Source organism: Malaya genurostris, chromosome 2 (genome assembly GCF_030247185.1).
Source record: "Malaya genurostris strain Urasoe2022 chromosome 2, Malgen_1.1, whole genome shotgun sequence".
NCBI lineage: Eukaryota > Metazoa > Arthropoda > Insecta > Diptera > Culicidae > Malaya > Malaya genurostris.
The window spans coordinates 45,718,156-45,737,361 of record NC_080571.1 but is presented as its reverse complement, the minus strand read 5'-3'; the positions used below and the strand labels follow the sequence as shown (position 1 = coordinate 45,737,361).

General features: G+C 37.3%; 1 protein-coding gene across 13 annotated transcripts in view; it reads left to right on the top strand.

Moving 5' to 3' along the window:
• The window catches only part of LOC131431510 (protein groucho), a 407,749-nt gene that overhangs the window by 215,708 nt on the left and 172,835 nt on the right, over nucleotides 1-19,206 (top strand). For all 13 annotated transcript variants that reach the window (XM_058597272.1, XM_058597274.1, XM_058597284.1 and 10 more), the window contains one exon: nucleotides 9,698-9,761. In XM_058597272.1, the coding sequence (XP_058453255.1) occupies nucleotides 9,698-9,761 (64 nt within the window). The remainder of the gene's footprint in view (nucleotides 1-9,697; nucleotides 9,762-19,206) is intronic.

The window sequence follows — 19,206 nt, the reverse complement described above, 5'->3', positions numbered from 1 at the left end:
CCGGAATCTACTCTTCAAACCTGTTCCAAAAATATCCATATTGTAAAGGTTTCCATGGAATATCAATGAACCGGAAGTAGCCATCTTGGATTTAGAAACCACCTCAAATATCGTTTTCCGTTACCTACTTATCAAATCCGTTTCGAAAATATCCATATTGTAAGGGTTTTCAAAGGAATATCAATAAACCGGCTGTCGTCATCTTGGATCTTGGACTTGGAACATCATTTTCCGGAATCTAGTCTTCAAACCCATTACAAAAATATCCATATTGTAAAGGTTTCCATGGAATATCAATGAACCGGAAGTCGCCATCTTGGATTTCGAAACGGCCACAGAAATGGTTTTCCGGCACCTACACATCAAATCCATTCCGAAAATACACATATTGTAAGGGTTTTAAAGAAATATCAATAAACTCGGAAGTCACCATCTTGAATTTCGGAACGACTCCACTCATCGTTTTCCGGAATCTACTCTTCAAACCCGTTCCAAAAATATCCAATTTCTGGTGACCAATTACCCGGATATCGTTTTACCTTTTTTTATATATATAAAAAATAGGTAGAGAATTCGCTCAAACTTTCGAAAATTTTTCCGAGGCCCGGAGGGCCGAATGACATATACCAATCGATTCAGCTCGACGAACTGAGCAAATGTCTGTGTGTGTGTGTATGTGTGTGTGTCTGTATGTGTGTTGTCAACTAAGAGGTCGAGATCTCAGAGATGGCTGGACCGATTTTGATCAAACTAGTCGCAAATGAAAGGTCTCCCCGTCACCCAAAACGCTATTGAATGGTTTTGAGATCGGATGTTTACTTTTTGAGTTATACGAAGTTTTATGTCAAAATTTTCACTTTTTTGACAGTATCTGTCACAATTGACCTTGAAAACAGAATATGTTTTCAGACTTAGATTCCGCACGATAATACCTATCCAAAAAGCCATAGATTGTTAAAATCCGTCCATTTTTAACGGAGATATCGAAATTTTTGTGTAAACGACTTTTCCCCCTATTCCAGCAGTAGGAGTTTTGAGCGCTGTATGACAAAGCAATGCTTGGGAGCAACACGATTTTTTATTCTGTTACATACAATTGTTTCTAAGTACCAAAAAGACTGTGTACAGCATCCTTTTCCATGACATTTAGCCTCGGACCGATTTTAGCACGGCTCGTTTTTGGCAACATAATCGTTCGAATATGACATATATAAACCAGATGATGGCAGATTTTTTTTTAAATTATATTGTTTAAAACTACTTACAGCAATAAATGCTGGAAGAACATAACATCCATTTACCATTTGAATCAGTTCGTCGAGATCAGCAAATGCGTGTGTGACAAATAATTTCACTCAATTTTCTCGGAAAATTTCTTTTCTACAAATTCAGATTCATACGAAAATTCGTATGCTCCCAAACAAAGTTCCTGAATTATGTTTGGTTCCGACCTCTGGTTCCGGAACTACAGGATGACATATGAAACGAAATCAAAATTGTGTAACTCATTCTACTCGTAGATGGCTGAAAAGTTTCAAGATTTTATAAAACATTTTGCTCTTCAGCCAGATCCAACATCCGGTTTCGGGGATACAGGGTGATTGGTATAAAAATGTCTATTCCACATAAATTAATCAGGTTTATCGGGTTAGCAGATTTGGATAGCCGATAAAAAAATTAACTTTTTGTCGATTCAGAAGGCACCTAAAAATTTAATTCCTGCTATGATTTCTCAAAGATGTCTTCACTGATTTTCAAATATTTTGAAACAAATGTAAACTATACAGCTACTCAGGTGAATTTATCTGACTTCGGCCATACCGATTTTAGAATTCCGGTTCCAGTATAAAATCGTTTCTCAAAGCTCAATCGTTTTCTCAAAAAAAGCCTAATCAAATATCAGAAACAAAAATTCAAATTAAAATAAACTTATATACAAAATTAATTAATTTTATCCAATTATGACTTCCGGTTCTCGAATTACATGATGATGAATTTTAAAATTCAAACCGATATAGAAGATGGGATTGAGCTTCAAAGTTGGACTCAAAACTGTTGTAATTTATTCGTGTAATTTATGGCCATACGAATCGGTTTGGGTTATGCTGGTTCCTGAATACCGGCTCTGGAAGTACCTTAAATTACCGTAAACTCTAAAGTTGAACTTACATATCATGGCATCTTTAATCGATTATCACACTTCTAGATTTAAATTCGATCCGATTTGCAGTTTCGACATTACAGAGTAATGAGTGATTAAAATCTCAAATTATCGCTTAAAACGACGGTCATTAAAATAATGTCATGAAAACTTAAACACCGAAGAATATTCATGCAAAAAACACATGCAGATTGGTAAAAAAAGGTATCATCTCACTGCTAGGTGGATTAAACACGTTTTTATTTTATGCGAAAACTTTTTTTTACGAAGTAGGTTTGTAAAAAAATTATGTTATTTTGGATTTATTTCTTAAGAAGAGCTATGTAAAAAGAGGTAACGTAAAAATGTGTACGTAAACGGAGGTTTGGGTGTAGTAAACATGTTGTTCGATTGTAGCGAATAAGCATATCTGTCTTTTTGAGGTAGAGTGTACCATACCTACAAAAGACTTCGATAACATACGAAAACCAAGAGGATGCATTTTTGTGATAAATCTTCGCATTACGGAAACTTATGCAGAGATGAGCAAAAAACGTCTTCCTAATTCTCCTAATGATGATATCTTTCTCTTGTGATTTGAACTTAGTGCTTAGAAACTTTTCTCGGGGGAAATTTGGGTGATTTGTCAGTTACGTCATTTTTACGATTATGAATCCAAAAATTGGACCCTCATATTCTTTTTTGAGCGGTATTTATGAATCCAGTTTTTTAAGTATCAGAGAGTTGACATGAAAAAATTTTCGGGATAACACCACATATCAACACTTCGTGCATTTCTTCGTAAAAAAACATATAACTTTGAAAATTCGCTTAAAAAACCGCAAAACTTTGCAAATTCACATATAAAATCATAACACTGAAAATTCGCATGAAAAAAGTCGCATAAAAACAAACCGCATAAAAAGAGACTTGAGTGTAGTCTGGTTTGTCGGTTACGTAATTTATGCGACTATGAATCCAACAATCGAGACTCGAATCCGCATATTCTATTTTTGTGCCAGAATTGTGAATCCACTATGCAGTGCACCGAGTTTATCAAAGTGGATTGCACTATTGAGATTCAAACAATCTTTTTTCACAATAATTTATTCTCAAATGAATGTTAAGCCTGACATCTTGGATAAAATATCAGTTTTGATCAATTTTTCACCAACGTTTGATGGAAAATTGCTTACATTCTATGAATGTAGATTTAAATTCCCTAATAAAAAAGTTAGCAACATTGCTTCAATGCTTTTGTATTAGATCGCGCTACACAAAATAAACAAAACAAAATATTTTATGTTACAAAAGCAGTTTGCCGGAAAAATAAATAGTTTTACGACAACATTCCATATTCATTGCCTTTCGCGTGTTAAATTCGAGGTTCCTTTTTTGCCGGATTACTAGTAGAAGGTACGTAAATCTTTATATCGCAATAATTTCTGCAAGAGGAAAGCCATATAGGAATGTGTTTGTTGCTAATTAAATGTGTCAGTGGAAGTAAGCTGAAACTGAAATAATTTTTCTCGAGCAGTTTTAAGTAAAGCGGAAGAGTTTAAGACTAAGATTTTCGTTTTTCTTGAATTGTAATTTTAAGCAGAATGATTCGATTGGCTTATTTTTCAACCATATGGAAGATTTATTGATTAAAATCAGGAAAAGAAGCGCCGAAATTTGTTTTTACGCACACATTGTTGACATTACTCATACGCTTGCAAAGAGTCTTGCTCCTTAAGTTTATTGAAATCGCTTCTATCATCGTGGAGACAACTGAGTCGATAGAGTCTTGGAGCAAATCTTGTGTTATCTAAAAAAAAAAATTTATAAAAAAAAGAACGAATTTGACACCTAGAACAATTTTGGGATTTCCGAAACCGAAAATTGTTTTTGATGCCAAATGCAACGTCAAGATTTGATGTAATCTCCAAAAATATATTTTAAAAAAATTAAAAGTCCTAACCAAAGTGTCAGAGAGTTGACCTAAAAAAAATTCGGGACAACAGCAGATCTCAACACTTCGTGCATTTCTAAGACAAGAAAAAAATAATCGCATATTTATTTTTATTCCAAATAACTTAGAATTGAATGAAACGTTGAGATATAGTGTCGTCTCGAAAATTTTTTGGGAAAATCGACTTTCTGGGACTTTTGAGATCTCTGAAATCGAACTTTTACTTTGATGCCAAATGTCTTAGAACTACCTCAAACGACAAGATCCAGTGTCACCTCGAAAGGTGTTTTTTTTAAACATCGACCTTCTGTGACTGAAAAATTGTTAGATTGCTGTAATCGAATTTTTTGTTGTTATCGAATGTCTTATCATTGCATGAATTTTTTACGAGATAACACGTTTCATGCCATTCTCAGACATTTGGCATTAAAAGAAGTTTTTGATTTGAAGGATCTCAAAATTCCCAGAAAGTCGATTTTCTCAAAAAAAAAAAAAAGATCAGAGATAACACTAAATCTCGACGTATCATACTATTCTAAGTCTTTCAGCAGTCTTCGTATTTCGATCTCGGAAAAGGAATGTACGCACCCATATAGTGATTTTTCAAAATCGAAAATTTTAAAATTTTGACCGCCGGCACCCCGTACCCATAACCAATTTAGCTCAAATTTTGCATGGGGACTTTCATTGAGGTGCTCAAACTTTTCAGTACTATCGCTTAAGGAGTAAGGCCACCATGTGCGCCAAAAAATAGGTCAATTTCAGAAACGTTTGTCGGAAATAAAGTGAAAGTTATCGAAATTTATTTTCCAGTATTTAATCAAGTGAACTTCAACGTACAAAAAAAAAACTTTTTTGTTACATAATTCCGATTAAAAATAGCCTCTCCATGATCAAGTTGCCAGTTTTCCGGGAGGTCCAAAACAGGTGAACCGGCTGCGTCTTCAGATTTGAAGCAGGAACAAGAACCAGTATTTATCACAAACTAGTAAACCAAGTGAAAAGTATTCATATTGTATTGTTTACAAAAAAATAATCAAAACATATCAAGAAACTTCTACGTGGTATACTAGATAATGTGTTTATAAAAGTCTCCTCAACATTTGCTGCTATGAGTTCGTCCGATTTTGAAGATCGTGTTTAGAGTAAAAAAGCCCGTTTAAAGTTGTCACAAGGTAGATGCATGAAACGCGGTGCGAGGCGCCTTCGCCAACTGTCGCAAACAACCAGTTCGAGATTCGTTTTGATCACAAGACATTCGTTTTCTCATTCTTGAGGGTTTTAGGAAAATTGATATTTTGAAAGTTCCATGGGGGCCTTACCCCTTAACGAATTTAGAGATGACACTAAAATATTGGCACCCTAATACTCATGGTTAACGAAGCATACGAGAAGATGTTTGGACAAAAGTTTTATAAATCAAATGGTCGAGGGCATGTCTCTAGCCAGTTTAAATTCGTTTTTGTCGATAAATTCGAAAAAAAAACTTTTGATCTGGCAGGGCATTTGTTGCTGCGGACAAAAAACCCAAGTTTTTCTGACAAACAGGAGTGCCTATTCTTCCGTATGTTTGGCTTGAGCTGGCTGTCACTACAACGGAGAAGTGCTACAGTGCTACAGACACAACGCACAGCGGGAAAAAAACCCAGGAAACCCGCGAAGAAATCGTGAACCATGGAAAAAGGCAACAAACAAGAGTGTTTCTTATGTAAAAAAATCCAAAAAAATCAATGGAATGGTTTTTAATGGCCGCACGAATCGCCATCCTGCTCGTTTTACCTCAAATGCCTAGCAGTTTTAGGGTTTTCTGTAGTATTTGTTCTGTAACTTGAAAGGAAATCGAGTGCGGTCTACTGAAATAGCTCGATTTTATGTAAAAATGTCTGAAGAATCGAATGTAAGAGTGTACACTGGCCGAACGAAACGTTTTGGTGGCTATTTTACCCCATTTCCTCCATTTCATGATATCTTATTGTAAATCGTCCTTAAATCTCGGTAAAACTTATTGGAAGTTTACTAGATCTAGCTTATCTTATGTAAAAAAGTCTGTAGAATCGAATGTCAGAACTTTAACGCATTGAATTTCGATTTTCGCAATACAAAACGACAGAAAGAAAAGTGACAATTCGTAGTGAATATACATGCAAACAACAAATGGATTTGTCTCTTTCTCTCCTTTTCGTCATGGTTTTTGCCTTTATCTATAGAAAGATATTAGAAGTGCTGGAAAAACCGACTTTCAAACGGAACCTCGGAGACCCCTAGTGTTATATACCATTCGACTCAGTTCGACGAGATCGGAGAATGTCTATGTGTGCACTTTTCGAAGATATTTTTACCGCTCAATTTTTCAGAGATGGCTGAACCGATTTTAACAAACTTAGGCTTGTTTGAAAGCTACTGTCGGGCCAATGATCAAGGTCAAGGATCAAATATCTGTGACTTTTGGTTCCGGAGATATGATGGTATAAGTGACGTACCCGACAAAACGCGTTGTTTTTCCCCGCTCATATAAATATAATGGTGCCAATATTTTAGGATTACCTCTAATTTCGTAAAGCGCTAGTGCTGAGCTAAATCGGACATGGGTAAGGAGTGCCGCCGACGGTTCAGGTTTGAAAATTTTCGATCTTGGAAAAGCACCATAGGGGGAGTACATGAAAATTCCGAAATCGAACTTTTTTTTTGATGCCAAAAGTCTTAAAATTGCATGAAACGTCGAGATTTAGGGTCATATCAAAAAATAATTGATCTGCGTGGCGTCCGAACACAGCTGAACGTGCTTGGTTTTGTTGTTCAATTGGGTTGTTTCTTCGTGTGTCTTACAATCAGGGTAGTTTAATTGGCATAAAAATTTCCCCGGATAGAAGCTAGCTACGGGTTCGAGTCCCGGCTCTGTGGTAGCTTTTTCGCGGTTTTCATTTCACAGTTTCCAATCTGTTTTCCTCGTTAAATACTGATACATTGTTTTCATCAGCATGATTTCCATATAAATCAGCATTTTTTACGCAAAACAAGTATTTAATATTGAGAACATGGTGAATCAATTTGCTCTCGTTTTCACAGGGTGGCAAGTGACCGGGAAAATCGGGAAAACCGGGAAAAAGTCGGTAATTTGGTTTTACCGGGAAAAACCGGGAAAAAGTCGGGAATTTTAGTGCTAATCCGGGAAAAAATCAGAATCATGATTTTCCTGATACAACAAATGAAAAGATGAAGGCCATTTTGTGTTTGAGCTAGGAGTTCAGTACAAGTTTTGAAACTTCCTATTTTCCCTCACAGGTTCAATCCATTGAAAATGGAGCCAACACGTCAGCAATTTTAAATCAATGAGAGTTTCCTTAGTTGCCATCAATAGCAGCACAATGAATGCTCATAATAAAAAATAAGGATAATTTGAATGCTTCTGCTGAATTTCTATTAAATCTGGACAAATATTAGAAAAGATTCCAAGTGCAAATGACAGTTTCTCTTTGTTTATTTTCTCTTTCAATTATTACTGTATTTTCCAACATTTTTTTAACAGCAGATCGAAAGTTGATAGTTTCAGTCGTTATTCTATGCAAAGTGTAAGATAGATTGATTGCCTATAGGACCATAATAATCGAAAGAAAGAGTAAAGAAAGAGGAACTGTCATTTGCACTTAGGACCTTTTCTAGTGTTTTTCTTCAAATTTCAGAATAAGTATGCATAATGGTAAAAGTAACATCAAGTAACATGTTTGTTTGATAAACTTCTTAAGAAATCTTAGGGGCCGTGTTTTTAGTTGTCAGCCAATAATTTCCCTAATTTCACTCAAATTTGTCTCAGTAATGTCAAATTGTGACAATACTTGTTTAGTAATCTTGGTATTGATTCCAATAGGATTCACAAGATCGACAGAGTTGTCGACTTTCATTTTATCCACCGTTGCAAGGAGTATTTGATTTCCTTCTTTGACAGCTGAAATTGATTTTCCGGAGTTCGTAAGAGCCTGTTCAGGGTCGATGATAGGAGAATCAAATTTAGATCATCTCAGTCACTAGAGGCATAGATGGTTGTTGTTTTACCAAAGTGACAAGCGTACATTTTAAGAATTCTAGAAGGATTTTGTTTTCTCGCCAAAACCCAACTCTGAAAGAACATCGTATATGTTGTTAGCAATGGTCTCTCGTCCTCATGTGCACATGTCACCTCGTGCACTGCACAACTGGTCAAATAGGCTCTGTGAGAACTTGTATGCACACATTCAGGGGAGGCTTCAGTGCCTTATGCTTATGGCAGTTGAAAACAAATTGCTGTCTCAGTTGCAACGTCGAAACGGTTCTGATATCATACCGTATGAGCAGTGCACAACCCGAAAATTTTGTCACGAGACGCCACTGGTAATCGGGTTTGAGGGAGGAGTGTTGTGCTTCAGCTCATTCATTTTTAATATTTAACCCTATACTATACCAAACTAAAAAAAATTGAAATACACTAGAGATGGTCAGTCCAAGTACGGTCCAACAGAACTAGTTTTCCTCGAAGATTGAGTAAACTGGAGTTCTTTATTGAAGAATGATAGCTCACTGTTCTTCTCAATAGAATAGTCTTTCAAAACGTTTGCTGGTTTGAGTAATCTGGTAGAATTTCGCGTACTTCGAAAATGTGTACAAAAGAGAATGATTATTGGTAGAACACATGCAAAAAGACTTTATTATTATTGAATCTGTTAACTACAAAATATAATTTATAGCTCTCATATTATTTTCGAAGAAACATACAGTTTCAGAAACACGAAAGAAAGGTTCAATAGAACTAATTCTTTCGGAACAACTATCATGTTTTCAACAGTTCTTTGAAATTACGGGTTTGCCCATTTCTAGAATACATAACTTGCATAAATTTTAAGAAGGACTGATTTTCCAGATAGCCTTTAAAAGACTGATTCAGTGGTAGTCTTGAAAAAGATTGAATAGTTCGTTTAGACAAACTGTGGATGAGAGTTTTGATCATAATTCCAAGGAGATACCCGAAAAACACTTATTTCTCAACTCTCGATGTTTTTTTGGACATGTTAAAAAAAAACCGGGAATTTTTAGTCTCGCGTACCGGGAGAACCGGGGAAAAACCGGGAAATTGAAATCGCTAATTCACTTGCCACCCTGTTTTAAAAACATTAGTTTCGAGCACCAGAATTTTAATTACTTTATGATCGAGTCCTAAAAATGTACTGAATAAGCATTTGATCAAAATAGAAAAAAAAGAACACTCGCTACTCTATAGTTATGCTTTTGTGTAACGGAGCGAAATACCTTTGCCCGTCCCCGATTCGTCCGGTGGGGGAAGATTTGTTTTAATTAGCACCGACTAATTCTATTTGAATCGTTTTGCGCCTCCCTTGGTGTGCAGCGGGACGGCAGCAACAACCCCCCTCACGACAGCAAAACTGTTCACTTAATTCGCTTCCTAACAACGTCGAACAAATTAAATTTCAAATCATTCTCCTGCCAAAGTTTTCCAACTTTGCAACCCTTCTCGAAAACAAGCACATAAATCCTAATTAATTCGCCCCATTTTCCACTGCTTTTCATGCCAGCAGTCTAATTTCTTTCTCTTTTCTCATTTTTCTCTTCCACAGATTGAAGCTAGAATGTGATAAACTCGCCAGCGAGAAAACCGAAATGCAGCGACATTATGTCATGGTAAGTCCAAGTTTGTAATTGTCCTTCCCGATCTGTCACGGCAAGTCGGTCCGACACGGCGGGGGAAAGAGTGACACAGAGAGAAAACGGGAGAGAGAGTGAAAAAAAACGACACTCGAATCCACCCCCGTTGGCCGGATCCGTTGATTGCCAGTTCAGTTTCATTTCCAGCAAGCAAACGAGCGCCCGAAACGCCAACCAACCAACCCACCTCCCCCCCAACCATCGGACGGACGATTCGCTGCCGCAGAGGAAAAACGAACGACCCTAATACCGAAACATTTATACGACTCATTCTTCTCAATTGCTTTATTTTATTAGTCTCCTCTTTTGCCGCCTTTCAACAACAACAATGGAACATCCGAACGAGAGACCAGACCGCAATCTCTCACTCCTCTCGTTCCGGATGCTAAGGCAGCAGCACCAGCAGCAGCATCAGCAGCAAGCTCTTCTGTCACATTTTCAATCTCGACCAGAATCCAACCCCGTAAAACCACCCGCACCTCGCCGGGCCTGAAACATACACATACACACACCGATCCATCCATCCATCCATCCACCCACCCACCCACCAACACACAAACACCCACTCTCAGCCACATTAACCGACTGACTGGTTTTGCTCCTGTTTCTGACGACGACGACGACGATGATGACGACCCGACTCAAGAGTGATTGGAGAGCAGGATGAAATTCTGTCTGTTTGTTCACCGCCATTCCTTTACTGGTGCACTAGGACGACTAAGTCATTATCGTTCCTTCCCCATCCACTCCCGGTCTCTATCAGCACCCGAGGCTGAGGGAAAGCTGTTTTCTGGCAAACTCAATCAGATCAAGTTTTCCGTTCTGTTGCTGCTGCTCCTGCTGCTGCTGCTGCTTCTTCCGTACAGTCCTTGGAGCGCAGTTCATTGCATGGGCATCCCCCAATCAACAGTCGTTTCAGTTTACCTACTCGTCTACTTAGTTCAGTTTCTCGCTCACTGCAGTTCGGTAAGCACACGTACACTGGAGAGCACATACACACACACACACTCGTACAAACACACTTATCCATCCACCCGCAAAACACGAACAAGTATGCACTCTTAATCGCTCTCGCTTTTCGATCCGCTGGGCCGAGGCGAGAGAATCCGGGAGCTGCCGCCGTCGTTACCGCCGCCACCGCCGGGTGGTAATTGGTATTCCAATCTTTCTCTCCGAGCAAACAATTTCATTTTATTATTTTATATTTATTATCAATTAAGAGGCGCACATCCATACTCCCATCAAGTGGAGACAGACCGGATGTACGTCGGAATCTAGAGACTACCTACCGGTGCGTTTGTTTTCATCGCTAGTGGATGATGATGGTGGATGGTGCTAGGATATCGGGGTGTCGTTATTTAAGGAAATTAATGCTCCGGAATGAGAAGTTTACAGTCGAGAGGGGAAGTGGAAAATTTGCTACTCTGTTGGGATTTGTTCGGGAATAGCTGATAGGCTTTCTGGGTGATGAGTTTGATGTATCATGACATATCGGCTTATTGATTCTGGGAAATCAAGTTGGTTTATTAGTGAACTCCTTTTCCCCACATGACACACAGTAGATGTTTTGCCAAACAGCTTTCCGGCTTAGTCATGGCCATTGGCTTCAATCGAAAGCCTTTGTTTGTGTCTGTAGTGAGAATATCAAAAGTGGAGTGGGTAATGCCAGAGACATTTCCCGTTCGGAAGTGATTCCAACCAACGATGTTCCAATTTGGCGTTAAAACTATCAACTTTATCGGATTAACAATCCCGAAAATTAAATAACTATTAGTGTTAGTTTGTGATTTTCAGAGAATGAACCCATATTCGTGTGTAGATCAAAATTCTTATCAGAATTGAACAACAATGAATCAAATAATTTTCTCCAATGAATCAAACAATTTTAGCTCTCGCTTGAAAGTTACTATTGGACCGTTGATCAAGTTCGAAGGTCAAATGGTTGTCACTTCTGGCTCCGGAGATATGTTGGTATAAGTGACGTAACCGACGAAACAGGTTGTTTTTTTCGCGCGCTCAATTTTCTCGATGATAACTGAACCGATTTCAACAAAGTTTGGCTTGTTTTTGAAGCTACTATAGGTTCATTGAACAGCTTTCATGCTCAAACAGCTGTCACTTACGTTGCTGGTGATATAATGGCATAAGTGCCATAAACGTCAAAACTCATTTCCGCTCAATTTTCTTGTATATGGATTAATCGATATCCATAATTTTAGGCTCGTTCGTCGATTTCAAATCAACAAATCGATTTTTTCTTTTGCGCACAATTATTTCCGAAAGTGATCAATGAACAACTTCAAATGTATTATTGCTGATACGCTTGGTCCGAGCAATGTTTCCGAGCCATAATCGCTGTAGAATGCTTTTGTGAACTACCCGAATCAAGCTGAATAGATTGGTGTCAAAATTGAACCCAAATTAGTGTCAGAAATTTTAGCAATAAAAAGACAAACAATGACCCTTATTACCGTTCTCACTTCCACTTTCACATTCACTTTACTTACATGTCACTTCACTTACATGTCACTTCACTTGATTTTTCCTATTATCAGTATCACGCATAGTGAAGTGATCATTGTGGTGGAAAAAAACTAATCTTTTCAACAAAATGTTGGTGGCGTGATGTTCATAATGACATCAAGTTCATCCAAGTAATTACAATTGTCTCTGAAGCGACTTCCGTAATAAGGACCTACATTCACTTCACTTGATATCCACCGTGAAGTGATACCCATAATAAGGGTCACAGTCACTTCACTTTGTTTTCACCGTGTAGTGACACCGGTAATAAGGGCCAATATTTCAATGAAAATTTGTCGATGAAAGAGAAAGTCATTTTCACACCGCTAGTGGGTTAAGAATAGGTGTTTTTTTTGTTAAGTTCTGAGGAAAAATCGAGTAGGGAGATGAAATATATAGTTGCAGTCTGTATTAAGTTTATATCATTATGACTGCCCGCAAATGCGTGAGAAAGGTTGCTTATAAAGGTGGCTACCTAATTGATATTGCTTTCAAAATCTAGTCCGAAAAAATTGTAAGGAACCAAATTGAATAAAAATACATCACTTCTTCAAATCGGTTGTTTTTCTCAATGTTATTCAATGTTTACATATCGACATAAAAGGTGGAGCACCCTGTACAAGGTTATGAATCAACACTTCCCGGAAATATTCTTTATTTGGCAAGTATTTCGATGTTTTCACTTCAAAAATTTTTGTTCGTACATTTCTTGAATAAAATTCGCATTATTAACTGGCACTCCTGGTATAACAGTTCGGCTGAAAAGTTCGTATCGTTTAATAGAAACACACTTTTTTTGCCGAAATTCCTTTTTATTATTCAACATAATTGCCATCAGAGACGATACAGCGATTATAGCGATCTTCCAACTTTTCGATATCATTTTTGTAGTACGATTTGTCCTTTGCCTCAAAATAGGCCTCAGTTTCAGCGATTACCTCTTCATTGCTTCTAAATTTTTACCAGCGAGCATTCTCTTGAGGTCTGAGAACAGGAAAAAGTCACTGGGGGCCAAATCTGGAGAATACGGTGGATGAGGGAGCAATTCGTTCAATTTCAGTATGGTTTTCATCGATTTGTGACACGGTGCATTGTCTTGATGAAACAAAACTTTTTTCTTCTTCAAATGAGGCCGTTTTTTTTTTAATTTCGTCCTTCAAACGCTCCAATAACGCTATATAATAGTCACTGTTGATGGTTTTTCCCTTTTCAAGGTAGTCGATGAAAATAATACCATGCGAATCCCAAAATACAAACCCCATTACCTTACCGGCCGATTGTTGAGTCTTTCCACGCTTTGGGTTCGGTTCATCGCGTGCAGTCCACTCAGCTGACTGTCGATTGGACTCCGGAGTGAAGTGATGGAGCCATGTTTCGTCCATTGTTATATATCGATGAAAAAAATCGGTTTTATTTCGATATAACAGCTCCAAACACTGCTCAGAATCATCAATTCGTTGTTGTTTTTGATCGATTGTGAGCTCACGCGGCACCCATTTTGCACAAAGCTTTCTCATATCCAAATATTCGTGAATAATATGTCCAACACGTTCTTTCGATATCTTTAGGGTGTCAGCTATCTCGATCAACTTCACTTTACGGTCATTAAAAATCATTTTGTGGATTTTTTTCACGTTTTCATCGGTAACAGCCTCTTTTGGACGTCCACTGCGTTCATCGTCTTCGGTTCATGCTCATATGACCAGTACGAAATTTTGCAAACCACTTACGAATTGTTGCTTCGCCCGGTGCAGAGTCTGGATAACACTCATCAAGCCATTTTTTGGTATCGGCGGCACTTTTTTTTTCATCAAAAAGTAGTGTTTCATCAACACACGAAATTCCTTTTTTTCCATTTTTTTCACAATAACAAAAGTACCTTCACTCAAAATGCAGTATCTCACAAACTAATAATCAGACAGCTATCAAATTTATACACGTATCTTTTGAAGGTTGGTATTAACTGAAAATGGTATGGATTTAATTCTAGTGGCGCCCTCTCATAGATACGATACGAACTTTTCAGCCGATATGTTATGTGAATAACAGGATATTGTACTACAATTGTTCGTTACTCTTGGCAATCGGCTGTCCAGAGATTGAGATTTCACTAAAATTTACTTCAAGTGCCGCGTAAGGTGAACAATTCTGCTCCTCGGAAAGTACGGAAATTGAAAGTCGAACATGTTTTCACTATTAAACGTTTGTTGCCAAACACTGGATTACTTTTTGCGTCAATATCTAATCAACCCGACTACTGTGATTGTTCGTAATCTCGGAAATTGGCTACCCAGAGATTTAAGACACTAAAACTGAAGCAAGCGTTACTTCGAGTACCGCTTAAGAGGAGCTTTTCCTGTAGTTGGGGTAGATTCTATGTAAAAATATCAAGTTGTTCCTGAGATATGATTGCTCAAAGTAGGACCTATTTATTAAACTAAAAATATATAACGGATTAAACCGTATCAAATTTTAAATGGGTTCATTTTTGAGAAAATTGAAAAAAAATTATCCCTTTCTTTTGAAACAAAATGACATAAAACGAGTTTTGCTAACTTGTTGCTAAATTTCATTAAAAAAAACCTTCTTAATCCACTTAGTGGTGTGATACTGCCCTTCACTTGACATAGTTTCATAATTACATTTTTAAGATATATAATCCCATTAAATATGAAACAGTTATGTATAGATAGCTTCCGAACGTGTCTTAAATTCAGACATGGTCGAGATATGTTGGCGCACTGAAAAACACTACGTTTTTTGTTTATCTCCCGACCCGGAATTGCTAGTTGAAATATTTTTCCAAATTTAATCACCTCATTGCAGCTTTTAAATGAGCCTAAGTTTATAGAAATTTGTTGATTATCTTCGAGAAGTTTGAGTCAATCGGAAAAATGCAGTTAGTCGGTTACGTCACTTACGCCATTTTATCTCCGAAACTGGAAATGACAGCCATTTGATATTTTTCTATTGATGTCGGAAAATTTTTCATCGATTTCTTTAAAATTTTTCAAGAGACATCACTTTCAAAAATATGTTTCATAAATTTTCTATCTATTTTGTATCAATTCTCCAGGCATTTTGAAGTTTTACAACTTTTTAATTTTTTAGATTATGAAATTTTGTTTAACATTCCCATCAGATTTTAATGAGTTTTCTACCGATTTCTATCTTTTTTTTTGAAAATTTTCATTGATTTTCATATGAATTTCAAATGATACACGGTGGGCCAACCAAATAACTTTCGACAGAATTGTCAGATCGTCAAAAGACATGCCACGTTGCCAGACAATTTTACCATGGAACAGTACACACCAAAAGAACGCGCTGAAATTGTTCAGCTTTACATTCAAAATAACTTCTCACGTTAAATGGACGCGTTTATAAGCAAAATTGTCGGAACAGTTTCTATATGAGCAAAAAGTTACAGTTTGGTGTGGTGTTTGTGCGAATATGGTGATTGATCCCTATTTTTTTCAAGACGATGATGGAGCAACGAAAACTGTTAATGGCAATCAATTTATCGAGCCATGATAAATGATTTCGTGATGACCATTATAAAAATGGTTTGAATGGCTACAGGACGGTGCAACATGCCATACAGCTCGAGTCACAATCGATTTGTTACGACCATTGTTCCTCGGACGAGTCATATCGAAAAACCTCCGAGATCACCCGATTTGAAACCACCAGACTTTTTTTGTTGTGGAGCTATTTAAAATCCGAGGTATACGCTAATCGTTCAAGAACCATAGCTCAACTCAACGACAACATACAGCGTAAAATCGCCGCCATATCGATCGATACATTGGCCAAAACGATGAAAAACGCCGACAAAAAGAGTACATTTTATACTCCGCGATATCATTTTCATAAAAAAGCTTTAACATATCTCCTTGAACCAAAATAAATTATAATCGAAATGAAAATAAATATGTTTTTTTCATATATTTTGTTCAGAAATAAGTGCTTCCACTTCAAATGGTTCACCCTGTACAAAAATTGTTCGTTCTTCATAGTCCTGGCAATTGGCTGTCCAGAGATAGAGATTACACTTAAAATCGCATTTAATTCCACTATGATCTAAAAGTCTTTAATATTTTGCCACTAATGTCACGAGATGGTAAAACAAACACATATACTAGTATTTCGGTGTGCTATTTGCAACCTTTTTCAGTGTATCAGTTCTAAGGTGGCGAATAGCACTCCGAAATACTGTTATCTGTGTCTAGATTTTGTTACTAGAATTTAGTTCCTTATTTTATGTTCGGAATTCGAATCCAGAATCCGGATCCAGGATTTAAGTTTGAGATTTCTAGAGCAAAATTTATAATAAAGATTTCAGATCTGGATTCTGGAACGGAATGTTAGATCTGAAATGACCACTCATGGTTAAAACCGGGGTTAAATAAAATGACATTAATAATACTCCAGAACCAGAATAATTCCTGAATTTGGCTTCAGAATTTAAGGTCTGATGCCAGTATGTTTTAGGACGTTCTAGAGGGCTATTTTCACGCTTAAAATTTGATTTTCTCAGAAACGGTGACGAATATCAAAAAACCCAACTGACAATGTCTTCGAAAATTTGTTTAGATTATTATGTGAAAATTTCAGAATGATTCATTGACTTTAGCGGTCGGGAAAGTCTTTTTTTCTGAAGGAAGAATTACATAGCTGAAAACGCCGTCTTTCAACTTGTTCATTTGATATCTCGCCTTCAAAAGCATGGATCAAAAATCTATCCTGATTTCCTATCTATTTAATTTCGATGCGATTAGTGCATAAAAACAAAAAAGTTGTCGCGATAAAATATGAAGTGAAGGTTATTTTTGTGAAGGTAAGTCGATTTCTATGGCGGCGCCATTTTTTTCTGAGAGAGAAATAAAATCGACTCAGAAAGGCTGTCAAACAAGCGGTAGCTTTATTGGATTTTATGTGCTGTAGTCAAACTTGTAACCGAAAATATCAAAACTTTCTTGGCCACCCGGCCACATCGAGAGTCATTTTGCACATTTGCGAGAGAGCAAGGAGAGAAATGTAATACGCACAGCGAGCCACGTGGTTTTACCACGACCTACTGGCCTCAGCCCTTAATTCCAAAATTTAGAACCTGGATTCTGAAAGGTTCCATAATTCCAGCACTTAATTAATGAATTGAATTCTGAGCCAGTTCCAGATTTCGAAGTTGGGTTTTGAACTCAGGTCCTGAATCTTGGTCTAGAATTTTAACAAAAAGTATTTAACATTCCGAAAATCGTTTCTTTAGAAGCATTCAAATATTCCTAATAACTATGAAAAGTTATTTTAAAAGGTAGATCTATTTGTGTGGTAGAATATGTTTTTCGTCGATAAGTCGTTAGAATGTCGGAACCGAAGCAGTTAAAGTTACAAAATTTACACTATTAATCAACTACGGAAGTATGAAAGAAGCATACCTGTTTTATTCATATTCACGTCCTCCAGATAAGTCTATAACGATAGATTTCTCTTAATTCATTCTTTCAACTTTAATGACATTCGCCTCTTCGGGCCAGAAAAACTTTCTGCGGGGCTGGGAATCGAACCCAGGTGGGCTGTGTGAAATGCATCGACTTACCCATCACACTATACTCGTCCCCATTATTATTCACTCTCTGGTTCAGAGCGTGTTCGAAAAAAAAGGAAAATATCTCTACCAAAAAAAAGGACTTTAGTGCAAAAAATGTTTGATATTTAAGTTGTGTGTTTTTTAGGTTTTATTGAACTAAAAATGCCTTATAAAGGGAAATAAAAAAAATTATTGAGATTATGAGAATTAATCATATGATAATTACTTGCTTTTGTATAGCCATAGCCACAAATGAAGGTTTCGTCGCTGGTTTTTAAGACCGGATGTTTACGGAGATACACGAAATTTTATGTGAAAATTTTCAGTTTTCTGACAATATCTGTCACAATAGACCTTGAAAACAGAATATGTTTTTAGACCTAGATTCCGCATGGTAATAGCTATACAACAAGTTTTAGACTGTTGAAATCCATTCATCTTTAACGGAGATATTGATATTTTTGTGTAAGCGACTTTTCACCAGTAGTAGAAGTTTTACGCACTTGATGTACAACTTTGCTTCCGCCGTTTCCCGATAGGTGGCTGTACTGGCTGAGGCTGGTCAAAACACATAGATGATAATGGCTTTAAAGTGAGTGTGTACAGTGCCTAACGAATTATCATCGCCGTTTCAGTGACAGTTGTTCTTGTTTTCGTATTATTCACGCTCGAAAATGTCTGTTTATGTGCCCAATTCTCGCCATTTGCGGGAAGTTTTACTTTTCTGTTGCAATTCGAAAAAAATGCAGCTGAAGCTCAGAAACTTACGGTGATGCTGCTCTGAGTAAAAGAACGTGTTTCAACGTTTTAAAAATGGTGATTTGGATGTCGAAGACAAACATGGTGGTGGAAGAGAAAAAACATTCAAAGATGAACAACTAGAAGCATTGCTTGATGTAGACCGGGTGAAACCATCACAGGAGATCGCTACCGAACGCAACTGAAGTCGCGCGCTAAAAGAAAAGCGGCCACAATATCAAGAGCGACATGACAAAGTCATCCTCCAACACGACAATGCTCGGCCTCACATCGCAAAAGTGGTCAAAAAGTATCTGGAAACGCTGAAATGGGAAGTCTTACCCCACCCGCCGTATTCCCCAGATGTCGCCCCTTCTGACTTCCACCTATTTCGTTCGATGGCACACGGCCAGATCAACATCTCTACCAAAAAAAAAGGATGGCACACGGCCAGATCAACATTTTCAATCCTTCGAAGAGTCGGAAAAATGGATTGCTTCATGGATAGCGTCAAAAGAGGGCTCCTTTTTTCGAGCCGGGATCCGAAAATTGCCGGAAAGATGGGAGAAA